General features: G+C 36.3%; 2 protein-coding genes across 3 annotated transcripts; one reads left to right on the top strand and one right to left on the bottom strand.

Annotated features, from left to right (window-relative positions):
* Window positions 1–3,387: 3,387 nt before the first annotated feature.
* Window positions 3,388–8,700, top strand: LOC142625617 (putative prolyl 4-hydroxylase 10). 2 transcript variants are annotated; one of them, XM_075799278.1, is made up of 8 exons: window positions 3,388–3,832; window positions 3,949–4,030; window positions 5,273–5,370; window positions 5,517–5,614; window positions 6,004–6,133; window positions 6,220–6,407; window positions 6,644–6,732; window positions 8,372–8,700. In XM_075799278.1, exons 1-7 carry the CDS (start codon window positions 3,630–3,632, stop codon window positions 6,715–6,717), a joined length of 873 nt encoding a protein of 290 aa, XP_075655393.1. In that variant the 5' UTR covers window positions 3,388–3,629; the 3' UTR covers window positions 6,718–6,732; window positions 8,372–8,700. The 2 variants fall into 2 exon arrangements, with proteins under 2 accessions (XP_075655393.1, XP_075655394.1); XM_075799279.1 differs by having other exon boundaries at window positions 3,447–3,832; window positions 8,416–8,700.
* Window positions 8,701–10,134: 1,434 nt separating this feature from the next.
* Window positions 10,135–23,326, bottom strand: LOC142623365 (aconitate hydratase 1). The gene is made up of 20 exons (XM_075796763.1): window positions 23,169–23,326; window positions 22,784–22,888; window positions 22,052–22,212; window positions 21,862–21,954; window positions 21,484–21,669; window positions 21,163–21,324; window positions 20,784–20,928; window positions 20,526–20,668; window positions 20,398–20,454; window positions 20,230–20,309; window positions 20,050–20,125; window positions 19,258–19,443; window positions 18,713–18,780; window positions 18,502–18,620; window positions 18,291–18,412; window positions 18,114–18,212; window positions 17,541–18,020; window positions 10,946–11,044; window positions 10,586–10,828; window positions 10,135–10,447 (listed from the first exon to the last, which is right to left on the bottom strand). The coding sequence occupies exons 1-20, from the start codon at window positions 23,170–23,172 to the stop codon at window positions 10,373–10,375; spliced, it is 2,703 nt and encodes a 900-aa protein (XP_075652878.1). The 5' UTR covers window positions 23,173–23,326; the 3' UTR covers window positions 10,135–10,372.
* Between the last annotated feature and the right edge of the window lie 1,634 nt (window positions 23,327–24,960).

Below are 24,960 nucleotides of genomic sequence, written 5' to 3'. Positions count from 1 at the left end.
AGGTTATGATAGACAGTTTTACCCTCTACTTTTTTTTTAAGAGAGTTTCAACTTGTGGTGTTCGCTTCTGATGATAACTCTTTATCATTAGACTAAGACGTCAAATCACCAATCAGTTTTTGGTGTAAGCGATGATTAAACCTTATATCTCTTATTCAACTATCAGAGATTTTATCAATTGAGTTAGCTGAAACCCACTGTCTTACCCCTACTTGTTTTTAAAGAATTACATGATTTATCAAAAGTGATAAATTGTAATTAGTGTGTAAAAAAATTATGTCAACAATAGACTCGTGTTAAAACTGAGCATGTGTGTTTCTGAAATTTCACAATTTTTTTCACATTCTTTTGGTCAAGGACAAACCTAGGTAGGGCCCAAGGGGGCTCGGGCCCCCTGGGTCCAAATTTTTTTTTTACTTGTTATATAATTCATTTTTATAGTTGAGCCCCCTTCCAAATCCTTAGGTCTCCCTTCTCCTAAATAAGCTTAGTTAGACTCACTCAAATGACAACTATCCAACTCAAAAACTTAACAAAAACAACAAAAATAATAAAAGCATTCACAATGGTGATTATATTTTAGAAGAAAAAAACTATTTTACCACAAAAGAACCAAAATATCATGTGTTATTGGAGAAACTAAAACTAATTTTTTTTTGCAACTACAATACAATATTTTATTTAGATTATATCTCTTCTTTCAATTAAAAAACTCAAATTCTCTCTCTTATTATATTATTTTAATGAGTTGTTTATATTATTTTAAAAAAAATGATAAAAAAAATATAACATTTGATATTGGGTGTATTGTAAAGTGAGGTGGTAAAATAGATAAAATAGCTCTTTGATGTGCTAAAAGCTAAAAGTTTTAGCACCACTACCATGAATGCTCTAAATTCAACAACAACAAAAATCCTAGCCAGCCTAGTATTAAAAAAAAACATTATTTTTTAATGCTATATGGATGTCTATTTAGAGTTTATTTTATTTTATATTTCAGTAGCTTAAAATCCTAGGTCTGTCTTTGCTTTCTGTCAAATGTTGTATGCCTCGTCATTTGATCCTACGACGTTTAGTATAGACCATATATATGTGTTTCAAAGTGTACATAGACAAATTGGAAAACCTTATCTTAATGAGTAGAAACTCTAAAGCCAGATCAACTTGACTGATATATACCTACTTTGTTAAACAGTGATACTTTTCTGTTTAGAAAATTCTTAATCCTATTTGTAGCCTATATTGCACTTTCCAGGAACCTTCTTTAGGTTAAGAAAGAATGGCCAACTTTGTTAAATTGCTTTTTTTTTTTTATTAACAAAAATGGCCTTAGTCTAACTTCATTAGCACAAAGACCCACACCAATATGCAATATCTGAACTATTAACCTCCCAAAAAAAAAAAAACCTCAGTCATTTTTTTTTTTCCTTTTTTAATACAAAATATAAATTCTATTCTAGTCTAATCTAAGTGTATATGTGTGTGAAGCTTTCTCCTGAAAACTTAAACTCCAGCCCTTAATCTCCGGCTCTTGCCTCTCACATCTCGCAAGCATTTATACTTGTGGAGTAACCATTATATTAAGGGTATGTGGTGGTAAAAAGTCTTAGTCTTGAAGTGGTGCAATGGTAGTCTATTTTATTTATTAATGGCAATGCTCAAAAAACATTTTCTTAAGCCCAGTATATTAATGAATGCATGCAGCCGTAGGTGCCTTTTTCATGACTTCAACCAACCGAGTGGTTACCGATTAAAAAACCAACTTAAATGATACTAAAAATATTACAAATTTTATTATATAGCTCTTATGAGTTGATGTGTCATCAATTACAAAAAAATAATAATAATAAATATCTATTTATTATATGACTTAAATAGAACCGATCATATTTTTGATATATCAATTTGAAAGTTTTTGTAATAAAATTTGTGATAACTTTAGTATTTTCTTTAATTATTCTTAGTTGATACAATGATCAATATTGTCATTCAAAATTCCCAAGCCCGACCATATATATCTTCTTTGTTAATTATCATGTGATTCATGTGAATGTTTTTAATTTATTTTATTTTATTTTGTAACAAAAAACCTACAAAAATCACTCTTTTATTTTTTAACACAAACATTACTATCTTTAATCACTTTACAATGCACTAATACATGTACTCTAAAAATAGAACGATAAAATCATCCACTAGATGTCACCAACTTTCAAAATTAGGAAAAATATATCTCTTTTATTTTCAAGATCTTTTGAGGTGAGACTCGAGAAGAAGTAACTGCATGTGATGTTATATTAAAAATTGAATATAGAAAAAATATATATATTTATTTAAATGTGAAATATTCAACTTTAAAGTGGAAAATTAATGAAATATTTTAAATACTGCAAATTCAAATACAAAATTAGAAGTGCAACTTCTAACAACACTTGCATGAGGCCCTAACAATGAGTGTTTTTTTTTTTTTGTGTGTAGTTTGATCATTATCCTTTTTTCCCCCAAAGCTTTCTGAAGTTGGCTAGGGTCACCGTGGATATAGTTTTTAGCTAGACGCTTATTTGCTATTAAAAGCTTTTTAAAATATAGTTGACTTGGGGGAAAAAATACTTTAACAAAAGAAAAAAGTACATAAAGAAATAAGTTAAAAAACTAAAATAAAAGGTTATTAATAAACGCATAGCTAGGTACATTTATGTAGTGACTCTATTTATCCTTAGTGTCATTGTTTTTAGGGAATAAAAAACACTTGCATTTATGAGAGCAAGATAGAAAATGAGATAAGCATTTAAGATAAATTTATAATGAGTTGGGTACTGGTTTAATTTTGGACATTTGTTCATATCTTAATGTGTCTAGTGTATAATGCGTTGGACATAAGCCATGTTTGTTTATAATAATATAGAGTAGTAATTTGAAAGAGAAACTTTAAGGACACACACTCACCCTAATTCACACGCAATTTCATAACTTGTTGAGTAAATAAGTTATAATTGATATGTGAAAATTTTGTATTAAAAAGTGATCTTAAATCATCATAACTTATTAGCATAAAATGTTGTGAAAAAAAAAAACTACTATCAATTTTATTACAAAAACTTACAAACCAATTTTTTTTTGTGATTGGAAACAATTCAATTTGTAATAATTATGCAATAAACCTAAGATAATAAATAAATGTTTAAATCATTTTTTAACAGGCAACAAATCAATTAATAATAATTACGTAATAAAACATGTAATATTTACGACATTACTCAAACAATTATATGAAAAGGTATTGTCTTGTAATGGTGAAAAAAGAAGAAGAAAGAAAATAATTAATTTCTTATTTATCTTTCATTCATTTGAATAGTGATAAAGGAAATACTCATAGCTTAAAACTTTAAATGCAAGCACAATGACTAAGCAGTACCAATAAGACTGTAACATTAAATTAACAGACCATCTCATCTCTCTCTCTCTCTCTCTCTCTCACAAAGACTTTTCCAATTAAATTTAAAGGCGCGTTGTGTAGTAGTAGAAAGTTTTTTTAGAACTCAATTTTTTCTCTTCGTTTTCTTCGTTCAGATCTGAGAAACTGATCTCTAGGGTTTCGATTCGGAGCTCCAAAAGCTTAAGCCAAAAAAATGGCGAAGCCGAGGTACTCGCGGCTACCGGGTCGGAAACCGTCGTCGTCGTCGCCGTCGTCGACGATGATGCTGACCATGCTCATCATGTGCACCTTCGTCATTCTCATTCTCCTTGCCCTAGGGATCCTCTCGATTCCGAGCGCTTCCGATTCGCCTAAGGCCAACGATCTCAGCTCCATTGTACACAACACCGTCCACGAGTAAGCTTAATTTTTCTCCTGAATTTTGATTCATTTGGTTGAATTGAATTGAATTGAATTTGGAATGGAATGGCAATTCGGTAATTATTGTGATTTGTTTGTGTCATTTTTCTTAGTGTTGTAGAGGAATCGAGACCAGAACAGTGGGTTGAAGTGATCTCTTGGGAGCCTAGAGCATTTGTTTACCACAATTTCTTGGTGAGCCTTTTATTTTTGGTGTAATTAAATTGTGTGTGAATAAATAAGATAAGATTAAGCTGTTAATGTTGATTAATTTTTGTTTATCTTGATTATAGCAACTAAGATATGCGTCTTTTAGGTGAATTGAATTTGAATCTCCAAAATGTTCATGTTCATGTAGTGCAATTTCTGTTTGATTGGGGAAATTGATTCAATTATTCTGTGTTCGATGGCGTTATCTGCATAATATATTAAGGAAGAGGAAAAATATTTGCTAGAAATGCTGTAAAAACTGCAATTAAAAAGGTCAAACTTAGCTACAGATCTATAGGTGTTGTGTGCTATTTGTTGTATTGACCAATAAGAAATACAAACCGTGTTATTTTCTCTTAATGACAATTAAATTCAACCATATGACTTATTGGCAATGGCAATACAACCACATGGGTGAATTTAATTGAGGAACCTAATGTATAGAGACTAAGAAACTGTAACATTTGGATGGCTGTCCCACATTGTTTGATGTGGTGAATTTGGTAGGAGAGAAATAACTGGACCTTTGAGGATTTTGAAAAAAAAACAAAAAAACAGTTCCAGATCTTATACTTTTCTTCTTTAAGACTCTTTTGGATTGGGTTGCAGTGTTAGGATATCGTTCTTTTATTTGTTTATTTATTTTCAGTTCATGATTTAATGGACTCTTGTAATTTTTGCACTTGATTGTACTTTGTCCTTGTTGTATACTTAGGTGACAACATGTTTTTCATTACTTATCCAAAAGAAGAAAAAAGAAAAGAAAAAGCAACTGTACCTAAGTTTTGCGCCCCAACTGAAAATGGGTCTTTAAGACTTCAATCTTTCAGATTTCTATGTGAAGTATTGGAAGAACATTTGAAATTCAGTACAAGCAAAAGTGAAAGTCACATCCTAATACATCCAGTAAGAAGAAATTTAATGCACAAGAATAGTTTTTTTTTTAAAGGTTGACTACTCATTATACAAGTACACTTGAATGTTTGGGGTCCTTGGGGGGTGTCAACAATTTAGATAGAAGGGTTAGTTCAAGTCATGCAATCTCATGATTTGATTAATATAAAAAATGGAAAACAAGTTATTGTTAGAGTCTGAGCTTATATGTTGGACGGGGTCATAGGATACTTCTGATGCATTTTTTGTTAGATGAGTTTGATTTTGATTGGGCCTTGATATGTGTGATATAAATTTTACCAAATGCTGAATATGGTTAACTTATTTGGGCAGACCAAGGAGGAATGTGAATATCTAATCAGTCTTGCGAAGCCTAACATGCAAAAGTCAACAGTTGTGGATAGTGCAACTGGAAAGAGTAAAGATAGCAGGTCTGCTTTCCTAACCATTCTTCTGTCATGCCATCTATGCTTAATCTTGAAGATGGAAGTTTTCCTTGACCTAATCTTCATTCCTTTGCCTTTATTATTATTATTTTAAAATACCATCATATGTGTAATATTTTATTTAAATTCAGGGTTCGTACAAGCTCTGGAACATTTCTGCCAAGAGGACGTGATAAGATTATTAGGAACATTGAGAAAAAGATTGCTGATTTCACCTTTTTACCTATGGGTATGTGGTTTGAACCTCCAATGTTTCTTTATGTTTTTGTTGATCAAAATGGAAGTTTCTGTTTCATCTTTGCTTAAATTTGGAATGAATTTTTCTTGTCTCACTCTTACTTACCTTCTTTCATTATGGTTTATTGTCAAATCCTCAAATTTTGATTTTTTCTCATATTTCTCTCTTAGACACACCATTTTCTCTTGATAGGAAGGAATTTGGGAATAGTTAAATTTTTTTTTAAGAATATATATTTCTATTTGAAAGCAACAAATATGGAAATGAATCTTTGTCCTCCATATGGTCTATGGAAGAATGAGGGAACAGGTAGGGAAAAAAGTGTGGCTTTTGATTTTTATCTGTTATCTGTCTTGTATAATTAAGCTGATCATAAACAGATCACGGGGAAGGAGTTCAAGTGCTCCACTACGAAGTTGGACAAAAATATGAGCCTCACTTTGACTACTTCCTTGATGAGTTCAACACTAAAAATGGGGGTCAGCGTATGGCTACAGTTCTTATGTATCTGTAAGTGACATAAAATTTCTGCCTTCTTAATTTTTGGAGGCCCAAGTATTTCTTTCAATAAAGTATCTTCTTTCATAATGGTACAGCTCAGATGTTGAAGAAGGGGGTGAGACAGTGTTTCCTTCGGCCAAGGGGAATATTAGAGCGGTGCCTTGGTGGAATGAGCTATCTGATTGCGGAAAAGAAGGACTTTCTGTTAAACCAAAGATGGGTGATGCTTTACTTTTCTGGAGCATGAAGCCTGATGCTACTCTAGATCCATCAAGTTTGCACGGTTAGTTATCATTGTTAATCATTCGGATGCTGAAGCACCTAGTTCAGTTTTTCACTTTTCACTCATTTCCAGGCCAAAATGCCTTCATATTTTGAAGGAGTGGCATTTCTCTTGTGTGTGTACTACTGCATTTTATGAGGCACATCTTAATTATCATTTTATTAGTTAATTATTCACAATATGCTGAGTCATCATTCAATTGTTAATGATGAGTTCTATTCTTTTGTTTTGTTCAGGTGGTTGCCCTGTGATCAAGGGGAACAAGTGGTCAGCTACAAAATGGGTGCGTGTAAATGAGTACAAGATTTGAGCTACTGTGTCAAAGGTAATTTTGTATTCCCAGAATAGATTATTAAGAAATCTTTAGTATCTCATTTTTAATTAGCAATTTAGTGGTTATTAGAAATAGAAATTCATATGAGTTGATACTTGATACACAACATGTGTTTATATACAAACATCAAGATATTGATTGTTGCATACATGTAGATATTGACATAAAGTGAAGCTGATACGCTGTTGACAAGCATCTATCAGGATATTCTGTTATCTTGTATACCTACAATTTACACCATTTTCTTCCTGAAATTAAAAGTTGGTGTTATAAATGGTTAAGTCATTTCATAAATTACTAATTGTCCCAAAAGTTTAATCTATTAGGAAATGATGAACTTGAGAATTTTTTAAATGGGAGCTAAGATGGGGACCGGGCTTGAACCTGAGACCTCCTGCTCTAATGCAAAGATAAATAATTGATTTTCCCAAAAGGTTGAAATTAGGAAATTGTGAATTTAATCATGTAATCTAACATCCTTGATGATGGCTGGTGTTTTACAAATGTAAATTCCACAAACTGTGATTTAAAATGAATATCTTGCAAATGACATGCATAGATTTTAGCTTTGTGGTTGGACTTGAAATTGAGACCAGAAGAATTTTTCAATATTTGATAGGAAAAGTTGTGTTTGAATAACTAAAAAACTCTAGATTTTAAGTTTTAACTCCTACTGTTATTAGTAAAGCCGCAATTGAAACAACAGGAACAAATATTGATATGGTCTATATGCTCTTCTAAATATTTATATTAAAGCTTGATGATTTTAGACCATCATGCTAGCTTTCATGGCGATTGATTGTGTGGGTTCTATTTGTAGTTAGTTTGTATTTGCATTTCTTTTGCTACTAGCCTGGATATGCAGTCAACAATCTAACAATATTTGAACTAGTTTTACTTTAAAATAATAATAATAAGAATAAAAAGAACTAGTTTTGTGCACCATGGGCTGCAGAAGATAAATATTTGTCAGCTCTGAATATTTGAACACATGGGAAGATCCTTGTAGCTTAATTGGTTGGCACCTCTTGGTGTTTCAAATGGAAACATCCAAGGTTCAAATCCCCCCCTCCCTCAACTACCCAATTATCAAAAAAAGATTATCTGAACACAATTTTGAGCATGCAATTTGTGTTTGTGAAGCTTGTTCTTCTTTTGTAGTTTTAGTTCCTCTACAAGCCCTCTAGTCATACATTGAAGGGCTTGATCAGCAGTTTATCTTCGGCCTTTTTTGAAGCAAATGAAAGGATTTTTAATCTGGGGCACTGGAAATTTTTTTGAGCCTTGCATTGCATTTGATATTATTTTAAAAAATTTCTTGTAATTTTTTGATGCTGGAGACCACTGGATTGATGTCTTGTTTAAATAAAAACAAATAAATAAAGAAAGAAATGCTAAAAAACCTGGTTATGTAGGTAAGGTCTGGCTGTTTAATGTGAGAAGCTGCAATCTTTATAAATGAATCTATTAGTTGAAAAAACCAATCCCTTTTCTAATTGATTTCTTATCTTTTACATTTTTTTTGTGATATGTTTTAGAATTAGAAATTGCTTGGTTGGTTTAGATTATAATAATATTTATCCTCAATTGAAAATCTGTTAGGTGTCCTTAATGCTTGTTTCTTGGGCAGGTTTAAATGAGTTCTAATCTCATTGTTGTACTTATATCTCTCAGCCAGAGCTCCAGCGCTATTGGGCTTAAAAGTCTCGTATGTAACCTTGTATACCAGCTCGACGCCTTCATGCTATAAATTTGCCATAATTTTGATGTAGTTCCACCTTTTGCTAACTTGCATTTTTTACTTGTGAGCCCTTTAGATTTTTATGACCACCGATATAATAAAAATGAAAAAGTTTATGGGCGTTTAAATCATCAAATAGGTTTAGAACATTTGTTGATAAGAAACGTGCCCTTCGAGAAACAGAATATTACAATCAATGAAGATAATGTGCTTTCTTTTATATTTCCTTTGTACATTTATTTCTGTTTGTGAATAATATAATGTGTTTTCTTTTTATTTTTCTGTGGTACATGTATGTCAGTTTGTTAAGCTCTATTGGAATTAGAGCCCTGATAGGACTACCATGACTTTTGTTTCAAAAAAAGAAAAGAAAAGGACTACCATGACTTGACCGGTGCCCAGCAATGATGGTTGCGTGATAACTGTTTAAAAACGTGTCTTGTGTGTCTTTTGAGGATTGATTTTATAATGGAGATATGTACCTTGTTTCTAGGTACAATGAGAATGTTTTGAAAGATGAGAATGTTTTGAAAGATGATGCTGCATGCATCAATGTCTTTTCAAGGAATATTTATCTTAGGAGATAGAGAGCATATGAAACGCCCCCTCACAACATATGGGTTCCATAGACGTATTGAGTTTACAAAATGTGAGGCGATCCATATATACTTTATCCTTTGCAAGGCACGTTATGTCATAAATGAATGAGGTTTGGCAAGGGGAAATAATCAATCAGGTTTGGGTGGCGGTAAAATTCTAGACTGCAAGATGCCTCTAATCAATGCAAGCAATCTACTAGGTTGGCCAGCCCGGATTTGCTTCACGAAGCTTGATGAACCTCCATCCTCATTTTTTTTTTTGCCATAATTGACAATCTTACGTTGGATTCTTATGTGATTTTAACTATCAAAATTAGATAGGACTTGCATAGCAATACAAGCTTATAAAGGTCATTTAATTTGCAGACATACGCTTTTACTTGGGTTGCTGTGATGATCCCGATTAATTCAAGGCACCTAGTGTTTCTTTGGGAATAGTTTCTTTAGTATGCGTTTGGTTAGAGAGTTGTGTCTCACGGTTGCGTTTTACTTTATTATTCAGAACAGTATTTTCACATGGTTTTGTCTCTCACAAGATCCACTGTCTCTTTGACCAGTCAAATAAGCGGTGGGCAGTACACACTAGTGAGTTTCATGCATTATTTATGAGACCCACAAATTTTGTTTTAGCAACTTTTTCATTAAAAATAGGTTTCATGGCACTATTTATACATTTAAAATCATTTTGCTACAGTATTTTTAATTTTTAGCAAAATAAGCGATATCTAAATGTACTAAACTGAAAACTGAAAATCTTTTGCTAAAAGTACTGTAGATAAAACTAAAAGATAGTTAAAATATTACAGTAAAACTCTTGAATAATACCAAAAAGTATAATAAAACCTATAAATAGTAGCAAATATAAATTGAATAGTAAAAAAAATTGATTTTTAAGCCAATGCCAAATGCACACTTGGTACATTGCATTAATAGTTAAGAGCTATATGAGAATTCATCCAAGTAGTTGGCGACCTCAATCTATCAAATTAAAGTGGCATTACGAGCCTTTTTTACCTGTAATCAAACTCCAACGTTAAATAAATGGGGAGATCATGAAGATGAACGCTGAATCAAATACTATTGGGAATTTCGTATTGTAATTGATCCATTCATGTCAAACACTAGGATATTTCCACAAGTTCCTTACATTTTATTCATAAAATTAGCTTAGGGTATGCTCCAAATTTGAAACACGTTGTGTGTTTCCCAGCCCATATGGATTATTTGGATGGCCAAAAATTAGAGGCAGGCACAAAGACATCAACATGGCTTGCTGATTTACGCGGCTAATTCAATGCTTTGCATTGATCAAGTTTCGGATGACATATTGTAGAATCCCTCCATGATCGAAATATGCCAGTTCCACCTGCATGAAAGTAACCGAAACTTTATGTTATTCAACCCCCCTAAAAAAACATTATGTTTGAATGGAAAATTTTAAGAAACCAGAACTTTCATCTGTGATAAGACAAAAAAATGACAAAAGGCTGGTCTAATCTGTTACCTCGGTATCAAATCTTAGTGTACATGTGAATGATTTGCCATTGTCGGTCACCACTGTGACGTCTTGACCTGGTCTAATTTCATTCACACTGCTTGGAAGATCAATGGTATATTGTTCATGGCCAGTCAACCCAAGAGTGTCGGCATCCTCCCCAGCCTTAAAACATAGGGGAATGACACCCATGCCCACCAAATTACTACGATGAATACGCTCAAAGCTCTTTGCTATCACTGCTTTCACACCCTGGGGACAAATATAATTTAAAGCCATCATATTAAAGCCGAAACAAACTGAAAAAGTTATTTTCAGCCTGTAAACAAACTGGAAATTGAATGAAATGAAATGCTATATAGGGTGTACCAGTAGCATTGGTCCCTTGGCAGCCCAATCACGAGAACTTCCACTCCCATACTCAGCACCAGCCAGAATTATAGTTTCATGCCCTTCACTCTTGTATTTCTGTAAATAAAAAGAATTTAAAAAACTGATGCACACGTTTCTGAATTCTTCTAGGAGTGCTTTTTAAAGTTTTTTTTTGATAAGTAACGAAAATTTTATTAAAAAATGAAGAACAGCCAACCCGAGTACATTGGGAATGTACTATGGGGGCATAAATCAATAACCAAGATTACAACGATCAAGTAAAACAGGAAGGGAAGAACAAGAAAAATGACAAAAAACCACACTCCAATCGAGGAGAGTGTGTAGGAATAAAGACTTAATCTCTAGTATAGAGCGTTCACAGCCCTCGAAGCATCTCTCATTCCTTTCGCGCCAAATACACCATAACAAGCAATGAGGCACAATTCTCCACAACTCTATATTTCTATGTCTTCCAAACTTACCCTGCCAAGACTCAAACAACTCAATAACCTTCTGAGGCATAACCCAATGAATTCCAAATAGGCAAAACACCAACGACCACAACTCACAAGCAATGGGGCAGTGAAGAAGAAGATGATCCACCGACTCCCCACAATTCTTACACATATAGCACCAATCCAGAACTAGCACTCGTCGTTTGTGAAGATTATCTGTTGTTAAAATCTTACCTAAAGAAGCAGACCATGAAAAGAAAGCTACCCTTGGAGGAACCTTTGATTTCCAAACCAACTTCCAAGGGAATGGTAAGGTGGTAGGAGGGTAGAAAGAATGATAGAAACCTCTAACCTCAAAACCTCTACTCCTTGCTGGCTTCCAACACAACCGATCCGGACCCAAACCCCGTACAGTCGAAGAGTAGACCATGTCCATAAACCGATCAAAGGATTCTTGTTCCCAATCCTGTGGAGGACGACGAAATTTAGCATCCCAATGAATCCTCCCACCAGACCAACACATAACCTCCCGCTATTTGAAGAATCCTTTGTCCTACTAATACTATAGAGCTCCGGAAAAGCCTCTTGGAAAGTACGATCACCACACCATACCTGCTTCCAAAACTTCACTCGAGTACCATCACCCACATCATACATAAGGAGTTTAGAAAAACATGTCCAACCACTCCTAATATGTCTCCACAAACTAACACCATAAGCACTGGTCACCTTTTTCGTGCACCAACCACCCCAATCATTCCCATATTTCAACTTTGCAATAACCCTCCTCCATAGAGCATCGGTCTCCGTACCATACCTCCATAACCATTTTCCTAGTAAGGCGGCATTAAAACTCCTCAATCTTCTAATACCTAACCCTCCAACTGCAACGGCTTACAAACACGAGCCCAATTGACCAAGTGTAATTTAGAGTCACCATTAAGACCACTCCACAAAAAATCTCGTAACTTCTCCATACGATTCGCCACCTTCCCGGGAAGAGGCGGAGAAGAGAAAGGAAGTAAGTAGGTAAGGAGGAAAGAGTACTTTTAATAAGAGTTACCTTACCCCCCTTAGATAGATACAACCTCTTCCACCACCTGCTAATCTCCTTTCCATCTTCTCCAAAATAGGATTCCAAATAGACGACTCCTTAAATTTAGCTCCTAACGGAAGCCCCCAAATATCTCAAAGGAAGAGAGGATAGCCTACAACCCGGCATCCCCACCAACACATCCATATTGTAGACCTCCCACTATAGGAACCAACTCGAATTTCCCCAAATTAATCCTTAAGCACGAGACCTCCTCAAATCTAGCTAGGATCGCTCTCAAACAAGCTATATGCGAAGCATCGGCATCACAAAAAATAAGAGTGTCATCGGCAAACAAAAGATGAGACACCATCACCGAGTTACCGATTGAATTACCTACGGAGAAAGCCGAGAAGCCCGACTGAGTAACAGCCACATCCAACAATCGACTCAACCCCTCCATAACAATGTCAAATAGCAACGGAGACAAGGGGTCCCCTTGTCGAATCCCCCTAGAACTACCAAAAAAATCAGAAGGACTACCATTGATCAGGATGGAGAATTTAACAGTAGATATGCAACACATTATCCACTTTCTCCATTTCTCTGAAAACCCACAACGCTGAAGCATATACATTAAAAAACCCCAGCTTACATGGTCATAAGCCTTCTCCACATCCAACTTACACAACACTCGCGGAACACCTGACTTCAATCTACTATCAATACATTAGCAATCAAGAAAGAGTCCAATATCTGTCTACCTTTCACAAATGCATTCTGAGAATTCGAAATAAGCCCATGTGCCACCCTTCTGAGACGATTAGCCAACACTTTAGAAATGATCTTATAGATCCCACCCACTAAACTAATAGGCCGAAAATCCTTGATCTCCACAGCATCCACCTTTTTGGGAATAAGAGCAAGGAAAAGAAGCATTAAGGCTCTTCTCAAACACGGCTGAGTATGAAAGTTTTGGAACACGCCATAATTTCAGCCTTCAACAAAGACCGGCAAGACGCGAAAGAACGCCATAGAAAAGCCATCCGGGCCGAGAGCCTTATCACCCTTAAAATCACTAATCACCCCAAACACCTCTTCCTCGTCAAAAGGCCTATCTAGCCACCTTTGCATCATCCTGCGAGATACAAGAGAACTCCACATCATCTAGTAAAGGTCTATGAGCCACGGTTTCGGCATATAGTTGCCTATAAAAATGAGAGATACAACCGGCTATAGCCTCGGATGCGAAGACAATTCACCATCTACCATAAGCCTATCAATGGAATTAACTCTTCTACGTGAGAATTAGCTATACGATGAAAGAATTTGGTATTCTGTCTCCTTCTCTAATACAAAGGACTCTAGACTTACGCCTCCAACGAGATTTCCTCCATCAAAGTAACTTTTTCTAATTCACCTCGAATTCTTTCCAACTCCGACCTTTCCTCTGCAACTAAAGTTCGACTATCCTCAATCATCTCTAAATCACGAAGCTCTTGCCACAATTTTCTCACCCGATCTTCAACATTTCCAAAAACCTCCACATTCCATTTCTTCAAATCATTTTTCAAAAGCTTCAATTTATAGGCCAACACAAAACTCGGAGCTCCTTGGACATTATAAGATGCCCACCAGGATCGCACCCTCTCCACGAAACCCTCATCTTTCGGCCACATATTCTCGAATCTAAATGGCCTCCTACCGCTGCGAAAGGAACCACCCTCGAGAACAATCGAGAAGTGATCGAGATAACGGCCTAGGCAAGCGTTGTTGAGAAACAGACGGAAACTTATCATCCCAATCTACAGAAAACAAAAACCTGTCCAGCCTAGCCTTCGAAGCAACTTCACGAGTATTAGACCAAGTGAAGGATCCCCCTTGAAGCGGAATATCAATGAGACCTAGCTCAGAAATAAAATTGGAGAACTCCCGCATTGCATTAGTAAAAGAGGTTGAACCAGAACGCTCAGAAGGAAACCTAACCACGTTAAAGTCACCACCCACACACCATGGAACATTCCACCAACTATTCAAGCCAAATAATTCTTCCCATAAGAACCTTCTATCTCTCACAGAATTAGGACCATAGATACCAGTAAACGCCCAAACAAGGCGATCGACACACTAGTAAATCTACAAGAAAGCTGAAAATCGCCCCTGACCTCCTCCTCTTTATTAACAAACGGTGTATCCCACATCGGTAACACCCTCCGGAAGCTCGCAAGAGCCTAGATAAGACCAATCGACATGTTGGCCCTCCATAAGCTGTGAATCACATCTCTAGTTATCAACTCCATTTTAGTTTCTTGAATACAAATAATATGTGGCTTCCATCTCCTTACCAAATTACGAATCCGAAGCCTTTTATCCCTATCATTCGACCTGCAACATTCCAAGAAATAATCTTCAAATTCATTGATGAACCACCACGGACCCTCTCCTTACTTATATTCCTCGGTTTCGTTGAATCAACCTCAACATTCGGATATGTCAATAAATTTTTCAACTCCGTGACCTTTACGCACGACTTACCGTCTTGCATAAGATCATCTACGCCTTAAGCTTATTATTCTTTTTCTTGGCCTCTATAGCCGGCGGCAATCCCGTGTCTGCTCCTCGAAAACCTTCCAAGGAGGTGCCCATCGATTTTCTAAAAGCCTTAATCCGATTTGTTACCCATATTGATAAATTATTACCATCACCTGACTCCAAACACCCAACCCCCCGCTCAGAACCACACTCCATATCCAAAGGAACTTCTGTGGCCAAAGGTACCACCTCTAACGGCTTGCCACTACACTCCCAAGACATCAACCTCTCATCAAAATCCCCCATCTCCTCCTCTGCCTCCTTAACAACAAACACAGACTCAACTAACCCATCACAGTCCTCTGACCAACTAATTAGCTGACCGTCAATGATAACAGTGTCATTACCTGACCTCTACATCGATGGGCGAGCAATCGAGCACACTTTACGGGAGATCGATATAGAGCTAACGGAATCACTACTTGTCGACCATCTCGCAATTGTAGCATCCATTCTTTGGAATTACCCCGTGATTTATCCAAGTCAGCGACCAATTCCCCTAATAGTGGGAGGATGTTTAAATACCATCTTACCATCAGAGGCCTCGTGCTCCGTCGCCCTTACCTCCGGACCCAACAACTCATCATCCTCCTCCATCGTCTTCGTCGGAGATGACGACATCTCCACCACCTCTTCAACCAAAACCCCTGAAGACATCACCTTCATCACTGCCGGCTCGACGAAGTGCATATCGGAGCTACGTTGACGAACCCACCTCGCAAGCATCTGCACCACTTCAGACGTCAATATCGGCACTGTAGGAGAGGCCGGGTAGGCGGCTCGAACTCACCGGATCGCAAGACCCACTCCCGCCGAAACTTCCCGGCGCGATATGGGAGGAGTCGAGCCTATGGAATCCACGGAGCCTTCGTCGTCCTCCTTGGTGGTAGAGGAGAACCGAGCTTGCTAAGACGGTCGCACCCTTCGAGAATGTGCTCGGACCGACGTGCTTGACTCTAACTTATCATCCTCGGCAATGGGCTCTGTAAGACTGGTACAGGTATAAGTTCCCATTGTCTAGAACGGGCCCCTGCCTCGAAAACAAAAGGGCTAGTCAACGGTGGGCACAGGCAACACTTAAGCTGCATGGGCTTCAAAAGGCCCATTGTCCATTCCCTCCTTCACAACTGGGCAGAAATTTCCTCACGTTCCACCCACACTTGACTTGCTTATCTCCCCATAACGTTGCCAAGACACCCGCCTCTTACCAAATTCATCTCTTGCCACGATCAAACCTTTCCTTAACCAGCCATAACTCCTAAATTGACGCTCCACCGAGAATCAACGGCTTTCAAATTCAAATTAGTGAATGCGAATTTGTCCTACATTCCGGGATTTTCTCCTTAAGCCTAGCCGGCACCATTAATACTACGGTGGCTCCCCTCCATACCACCCACGGCAAACGGTAAAACATTATCAGCCGGAGCTTCGAGAGCCACCACTGAATCCCACTTCGTCTCTCGGAGGCTGCGTTGTATTCTCCACAACACGAAACTTCTCTGTCTCTCTAATGAAGGGCTGGTGCAAAGGCTTCCTTACTTGCACGGCGCTTTTACCGTTTCGGCAAATGGCCAGGAAGGATAAATCAACGAACCCAACTTAGCCTTATACGGTATGGCTTTTGAACCCAACGCATAATGAGAAGGTTCCAACATTCTCCGCAATTCAATTCCAAAGGCCACTCCAACCTTGTTGTGCCACACTTCGGAATAATGATCGATCTTCTCATCCCGCCAACTTTTAACTCTGTTACTAAAATAAAAAGCCCAAACGGGTTAGAACCCCGTTGCACTGTGTATGCAGAATCTCCATCCCTGAGCGTGAAGAAATGTTTGGGGTTGACCCCAAGCACCATTTGTTCCAAGCTCTGCATTAACCAACTTGCTGCAATCCTACCCATAAACACTGAGTGCATGAAATACTTCCCTCGTTCAAAAATCTTAAGGGAGAAAAAGTTCCCCCCTTCCTCAACCACCAATTGAAACAACTTCGATTCAATAAAAAAACTGCGAGATCCACCCATATCGATCCAAAACAGAAAAAAAACAAAGAAACGGAAAAAGAATTTCTGACTAATTTGAGGTAGCCGGGCCTCACCTAAACTAAAACAAGATCATACTGTTCTAGAAAATTTCCCAATGGTCAAATACCGACTCCATCCAACACAAGATGGTTCTCTCTTGCTTGGTACTGACTTATAAGACTCAACAGGGTGATAAAGAGTATCCAGCACATGGACAACCGTACAGTGAATGAAACTCCTAAATGAACATCACTGGTTAAACTAAAATTCAGTGACAAACCCATGTATCACAACTAAATGACTGATAATCCTACATGAAAATTTAAGTTAGTTTGGATGGCACCAATGTTGGAGCATATATATGGCAATAATTAATAATTTTAAACATTTCATTACCATCTGTTCCTTTCAATATTTCTGTTCATGAATCAGAGGCTAAATATCATTTATTAACAACCATATGTAAAAGGTGAGCTTAGAGGAAATTACCAAAGCAGCATCAAACACAGACAGTTTCTCGCCAGTTGGAATATGAATGGTTTTTGGTCCAACTTCTCCTTTCAATAGTTTGTTGACAATGCGAATATTGGCAAAAGTGCCCCTTGCCATCACCTCATCATTACCACGGCGACTTCCATAAGAGTTGAATTCTCTCCTATCAACCCCACGTTCCAGAAGGTATCTGGCTGCTGGACTGTCTCTGTGGATGCTACCAGCTGGTGAGATGTGGTCAGTTGTAATGCTATCGCCAAAGTTGAGCAAGCAGTAAGCATTCTTTACTCCATGAGGGCCCGGAGGAGACATACTCATATCTGCAAAGTATGGTGGCTCATGTATGTAAGTTGATTTTGGGTCCCAGGCATAGAGAGTGCCAGAAGGTACTGATAATTGATTCCACATGGGATTTCCCTTTGTGATTGCCTCATATGTAGCTCTAAACATATCAGGCAGCACACTTGATTGTACAGCCTGAAGAAAGGATTTGAAAGAAGAAAAATGAGAATGCTAATGATCTTTAAATCTGGATATAAAAGTGGTACTTAAAGAGGTTGAACAACTCACATTTGCTACTTCTTCATTGGATGGCCAAATGTCCCTGAAAAATACCTTCTTCCCATCTTTCCCCAACCCGATTGGTTCTGTTTCAAAATCAATATTTACCTGCACCATTGTCCCCAAATGAGAGATAATCTCAAGTGCACGTGTTTGCAAAGATATGCAAAGATACAAGCAACATACCGTCCCAGCAAGAGCATATGCAACCACAAGTGGAGGAGAACCAAGATAATTAGCCCTTGTTAAAGGATGCACACGACCCTCAAAATTCCTATTTCCAGACAATACAGCTGCCGCTACAATATCTGGAATTATGCACAAGATCAAAAACTTCACCTTGAAAAACTCTTATGGATGGCATCCAAAAAAGCACTAAGCACAACAAAATATCTACCATTTTCAGTAATCGCTGACGCCACAGCCTCATCAAGATCTCCTGAATTTCCAATGCATGTTGTGCAACCATACCCGACTATATGAAACCCTAGCTGATTTAAATACTTCTGCAAGTCACTGCAGACACAATATGACTCAGGAATTATGCATATGGATGTGCGTGAGTGAGTGTATTCTGAAAATGGCATTTTATATCATCTAAACAGTACCTCTTTAGCAAGTATTTGGTTACAACACCAGAACCTGGAGCAAGACTTGTCTTAATCCATGGCTTCACCTGATAAAAGATATATCACCATATGTAAGTGCAAAACAATTGATATAATATTCACACTCAAATATTCATTGCTTTGCCTTCAACAATTTCTTTTGATTTGCTAGTAATTGTTTCTAGTACCTTTTGAACATGAAGTACTTTTACGACTTATAAAACTTCTATTACTTACCAAAAAAGGAAAAAAAAAACTTAAATGCAAAACTTCACGTGATTGAACAACAAAGCAGGCAAAACAAATATCCAACCAACATCATCAGTTAGACGGTATTCCAAATAGACATATGGAGTCTTTTAGCATATCTCACGCTATCCCACACTGAGTGCTTGCTAATGCAGTTCATCTAACACAAAATTTATTAACTGAGTATCTCTTCAGACAGATCTTATTGAATCTTGCATACTTTCTTTGCTTATTACCCATAAGGACAACTAGTGTAGGGGAACATGAAGAGGCACACAAAGGTAGAGACAACTAACCTCCAATCCAAGTTCACAGGCTTTCTTCGCAACCAGTGCAGCTCCAAGCATTACACTAGGATTGGAAGTATTTGTGCAACTAGTGATAGCAGCAATAACAACATCCCCATGCCTAAGCTGCGCTGGGGTCCCATGAAATGTGAACTCTGCAACTTTCTTTTGAGATTCCTTCGGTACAGCAAAACCCTGTTATATATCATGCAAGAAAAGTAAGCACAAAGAGAAGAGGGAGGCAGTGGTAACTGTTATATTAAGTAACAGTCCCATGGTAACGCACTATGTGCATAGCTTCACAATTTTACACTTCTCCTGCAGCAAGTCTAAAAAAAAAAAAACATCGCTAACCATTTTTAGGTAAAATTGAGAATTCCATGTGGACTGGCCTAATATGGAAGTGACATCCTGGAACCACCCCATTAGTAGATTGTTATTATTATAAATATACTGATTATATTCATCTTCGTGTTACTATTGGACTGACACATTTATGATCTTTCTCAAGTATTTGTTTTATATACTTACTATCCTTAACATCATCTTAGAAAAGAGGATACATTTACTTATGTCTTTTCAATTTTGAAGCTATGGACATAATATGGTATTTCTTATCACTCAATGGAGAATGATATTTTTCTCCAACATTTATAGGTTTTTTTTTTCTCATGCAATGTTTCGCAGTGCCAGAACAAAATTCTGGAATACACTTGAGTAGTCCCACACAACTATGCACTTGGCAGCTTAATGACCCTGACAATTAACCACGATTTTCTACAAGTTTGAAATAGTTACTACCTTGAAACCAACTCTATTATCTAAGCATCCTTGCCAGTCCGCTTTCATTTCTTTTAGAGGAACTCGATCATGCGGCCTGTAGAGAATCTGATTTTGAGTGGCAAATCATGGAAGATTGAAAATGGTACGGTTCATATTAAGTGTGCGACTGAAAGTTAAAAATTATATTGTAAAATGTACCTCTTTGGACCAGATATACAAGGTTCAACGTCTTCAAGATTAAGCACTAGATAAGAGGAGTAAACTCTCTCAACTTGGGGCTGAGTTCAGGCAGCAGAATTATAGTCAGAACCCATGTTATTGTATACACTGCAGGAATATTGTGTCTAACATAAGTTGTATGCATACCTCGCTATAGTCAACAAACATTCTATTAGCCCGTAAATAGGATTCAATCGTAGCAATCTGCACGAGAATTTACAAGTTAATTTATGTCAAAAAGGAAATAACAATAAAATGATTCAATAATGTCTTACAGTGTCATCACTTCTGCCAGTCAATTTCAGATATTGCAGAGTAACATGATCCACAGGAAAGAAGCCCATGGTTGCACCATACTCGGGAGACATATTGGCAATAGTGGCACGGTCTGCTAGTGACAATTCACTCATGCCTTGCCCTGCATAAGAGAGTAAAGGCCAACATCTAGTGTTAGATAGATTGGCAAAACAGACAATAATGACCACCAAAATTGCTAAAATAGAACTTGAACATAATTAATTTAATGGGTTTACCATAGAACTCCACAAACTTGCCAACAACTCCATGCTTCCTAAGCATTTGAGTTACTGTCAAAACCAAGTCAGTAGCCGTCACACCTTCTCTCAGTTTTCCTACTAATTTAAACCCCACCACACCAGGCAGGACCATGCTCATGGGCTGCATAAAAATGAAAACCATAAAAATAAATATTTGCTCTAAATTATTTCAAATATATGTGTTTGTGTTCATGAATTATTTCAATATAGGTAACGAAAGAGTTGATATCTGCAAGAATATTGCAGAAAGTAACAAATTTTGTTTATTTAAACATTCAAACAAAGAAACATTCCATTTTCCAGCTCCAATAATGAGATACAGTCATACAGAATTACTTGTCAAACTCTTTTTTACCTGGCCAAGCATAGTAGCTTCTGCTTCTATCCCGCCAACTCCCCATCCAGCAACACCCAATCCATCTATCATAGTTGTGTGTGAATCTGTTCCAACAACACTATCAGGGTAAAGCATGCCGTCTGTGTTGAAGACGACTCTGCCAAGGTATTCAAGATTGACCTGTAATCAACATCACAAACCTCAAATTCACTGCAAGATTATGGGAATTGCAGAAAGATACCAGAAATTGATCTTCACAAACCTAACAGACCACAGATCATAACAAGATGCATTTATAGCAAAGCAGTATCAAGTGCACTCCTCAAATGATGCAATTACCTGGTGAACTATCCCTGATCCAGGAGGAACAACGAGCATGTTATGAAATGCATTTGAACCCCATTTGAGAAAACCAAATCTCTCACTGTTTCGCTGGAATTCAAATTCCATATTTTTTTGCACCGCGTTTTCTGATTTCGCCACATCAACCTGAACCGAGTGATCAATGACAAGATCTACAGGAACCTGCATTTACAGGATGTTTATATTACCATCTCTAAAACATGTTCACCACTACACCAAATCAATCTATATAGCCTTGTATTGATTGGCACTTTTCCACAAACACGAAACCAAAGGAAAAAATAAATAAAACGGAAGCGTTAAACAAATAGAGAACTAGATATGCCAATCTGAATCAATCCATGGGTAACTCACCAAAGGGTTAATTTTATTAGAATCACCACCAAGCCTGTTCATAGCATCTCGCATGCAAGCAAGATCAACAACAGCAGGTACCCCAGTGAAATCCTGAGCACAAGATATATATCACAATGATTTCAACCTTCCATAGATAACATTCCCCAAAATCACATAGAACAAGATCAAATCACTATTCATAGCTCACCTGCAAAAGCACTCTAGCAGGCTTGAATGGTATTTCAACCTGTTTGGGAGCGGAGTTCTCCCAATCAATAATCTTCTCAACATCCTTACTCTTAACCTGAAACTCATCGCAATTACGAATTGCCGATTCGAGAAGTATCTTAATAGAGTAAGGAAGTTTATCTGCAACACAAACATCAATCGAATCATCAAAAGTCTAAAAATCTACACCAAACAGGCAACACCATTCCACAAAAAAAATAAAATCAATTAATAGTTCTAATTAAAAATCACTTAACGCCGATTACAATAAATATCAGTTCAACTAGGCATTAATCTCAATTTTTTTGGGGTCGGCTAATGCCGTTTACAATAAATATTAGTATAATTACAAAATAGTTTTTAACATTTTCATCTAAACTCATATTGATCACAACATTTTGAGCAGGATTATTATATCATTACTAAAATAATAAAATCCACTACATTCATATTATAATATGCATGTATTTATATGTATATTAATGTAATCATTTGTAATTGATCTACTATACCTAACGTATTAATTAATTAACCAAACGTAAAGATATTTAAATTAAATCAACATTGAGAGCTACGAAAACAAAAACAAAAAGCTACTTCAACTAGTCCAAGTCCAACGGATCAATTAGGCCTGAGAGTACCATAAACCATACAATCTTACCTTGATTTTCCTAGCAATTTTTCTCAGTAACCAAACGGAAATACTACTAACCGATTCTCGGATCGTTGAGAGCTGTCAAGCTGTAGTACTTGCCGAATTCACCACCGCCTGGCTTCTCTAGCGTCTTCAATATGCTCTTGAATGGATTCTCACTAGCTGCGATCATCATCATCAAAATCAAAACCACATCAGATTCAAAAACAAACACAAACAAAAAATCCGAAATAAACTTCTGCGATTCAAAATGAAATTAATCCGAACCTTTTCCTTTAGATTTAAATCAAAAATCAAAAAACAAAAACAAATCCGAAAGAAACTTTTGCGATTCGAAATGAAAATCAAATACGAAATGAAGAACAATCTGAACCTTTCCATTAGATTTAAACTAATAAGAATTGGAGAAAAAAGATCGAAGTGAAGGATACGAAAAGATTACCCATGGTGACGATCGCAGCTTCGAGTTTCACTCAGAGAGAGAGAGAGAGATCTAGAGAGAGAAGGTTCTAGAGAGAGAGAGAGTAGAGCTTGACGTTGAGGCGGTTTTGTTTGTCTTATTATATATATTGTGATTTGTGAGTGAGTTAGAAATCTGAACTTCTCTAAACTCTGAAGTGTTGTTGTTATGTGCACAGAGTGTGTGAGGTAAGGGTGAGGCTATGCTGAAATGTTGTTGTTGGGTTGGGTTTATGAGATTTTGCCTTTTTTTTTCCTTTGGACCTTTTCGTATATTCCTTCCTTCACTTCACGTTTTTGACACACACCTACCACTGATTAGTGATTACTCTCGTATCTTACACTTTTTTTTTTAGCTGCATATTCTTTTAGCTTCATGTTGACCCTTTTCAATCTCCAAATCATACCATATATACTGTATGTTTGTATTTATTTACTTTTTTATAATTATAAATGTATAAAATATATGTTAAATGTTTTTTTTTTAATATATGTTAAAATTACCGAGCCTGGTAACGTAGGCTTGTTACCAAGTGAGACAATAAAGTGGTTGGATCTATGTTGGGTTTGTCAAGATACAGCCTTAAACATTGACCGAAGACCCCTAGTGGCCCATTACCCATGGGCCAAACCCCCACCCACCATGGTGGATAGCCAATAATTATGTAAATGAAAATCAATATATGTTAAAATTCAGAACTAACGGGTAATTGCATTACAAATAATTATTCAAAACTAAAACATATCTCAATATTATAAATAATCAATTATAATATGTCAAATAAAATAAACCACAACAACTAATAAATTTATATACCTAGGATTTGAAGAGTATATTGGTAAAATATTATTTAATTAAACGAGCCATACATGTCAAACAGGTTTCATGTGATGGACACTAACCCAACCCGTTTATTAAATGGGTTAGTCGTGTCAACACGAATATAATACAACCTATTAAGTCTCAATCCATAACCTACTAATTTCGTGTTGTGTCATGTCGGGTTTGCAAGTTGTGTCCAATTTTGCCACCTCTATAATTAAAGTCCCTGATAATGGGTTCTAGTTACCTTAACTAGTAAAGTCTCTTATGGTTGAATAAGAGATTTGAGGTTCAATTCCCGTTTTTACAAAAAAACTAATTAGTGTCTTAGTTTAATGATGAAGAATTATCATCAAGAGCGGATGCCAGGTTAAAATTATCTCAAACAAGAGAAAAAAAAGACGAAGTGCTTGGAATTAGTTCCATTTGTGCCGAGCTGGATGTAGAGCTCAGGGTTCATACCATTTTTAACTTGACAATCACATCTTCAGATAAGCCAACTAATGTGCTAATTTATTGGCTAAATTTGGTACCTCTTAACGTACTGAATCTACCGATCATATTATTTTTGCTAAACTACCATTTGTGGTATAGAGAATTTATTGGCCTTGGATAAGGTTGAGTTATTTTGTAAGAAAATAATTAGTATGTAATGAATTCGTTTTATCCAAAAAATAAAAATAAATAAGAACCTAAATGCTTTTCAAAGTTGCCAAGAAAAATCAATATTTTTAATTTATTTATGTATTTTCATAATTTTATTATGAGATTGAATTTTCTTTATAGTTCTTATAATTAAATGAGTAGATATTATTGTCATATATAATATATATTTATGTATTCATATTAGATTTCATATAAATTAAAGTAAAATTATTTTAAATTATAATAATATGAAACAATAAACACCATTTGTTATTTTGTCTTTTCCAAGACAAGTAAGTGAATGAAA

Source organism: Castanea sativa, chromosome 2, assembly GCF_040712315.1.
Source record: "Castanea sativa cultivar Marrone di Chiusa Pesio chromosome 2, ASM4071231v1".
NCBI lineage: Eukaryota > Viridiplantae > Streptophyta > Magnoliopsida > Fagales > Fagaceae > Castanea > Castanea sativa.
The sequence above is the reverse complement of the archived record's forward strand: the minus strand, read 5'-3'. Positions and strand labels throughout refer to the sequence as shown.

Coding starts and splice junctions, on each gene's coding strand:
- LOC142625617 (XM_075799278.1), top strand. CDS start 3,630: ATGGCGAAGCCGAGGTACTCGCGGCTACCGGGTCGGAAACCGTCGTCG. Junction 3,833..3,948: donor GTACACAACACCGTCCACGA/GTAAGCTTAATT, acceptor CATTTTTCTTAG/TGTTGTAGAGGAATCGAGAC. Junction 4,031..5,272: donor TTGTTTACCACAATTTCTTG/GTGAGCCTTTTA, acceptor TTATTTGGGCAG/ACCAAGGAGGAATGTGAATA.
- LOC142623365 (XM_075796763.1), bottom strand. Junction 20,310..20,397: donor TGTTTGTTGACTATAGCGAG/GTATGCATACAA, acceptor GCCTGAACTCAG/CCCCAAGTTGAGAGAGTTTA. Junction 18,621..18,712: donor ACCAAATACTTGCTAAAGAG/GTACTGTTTAGA, acceptor TTGTGTCTGCAG/TGACTTGCAGAAGTATTTAA.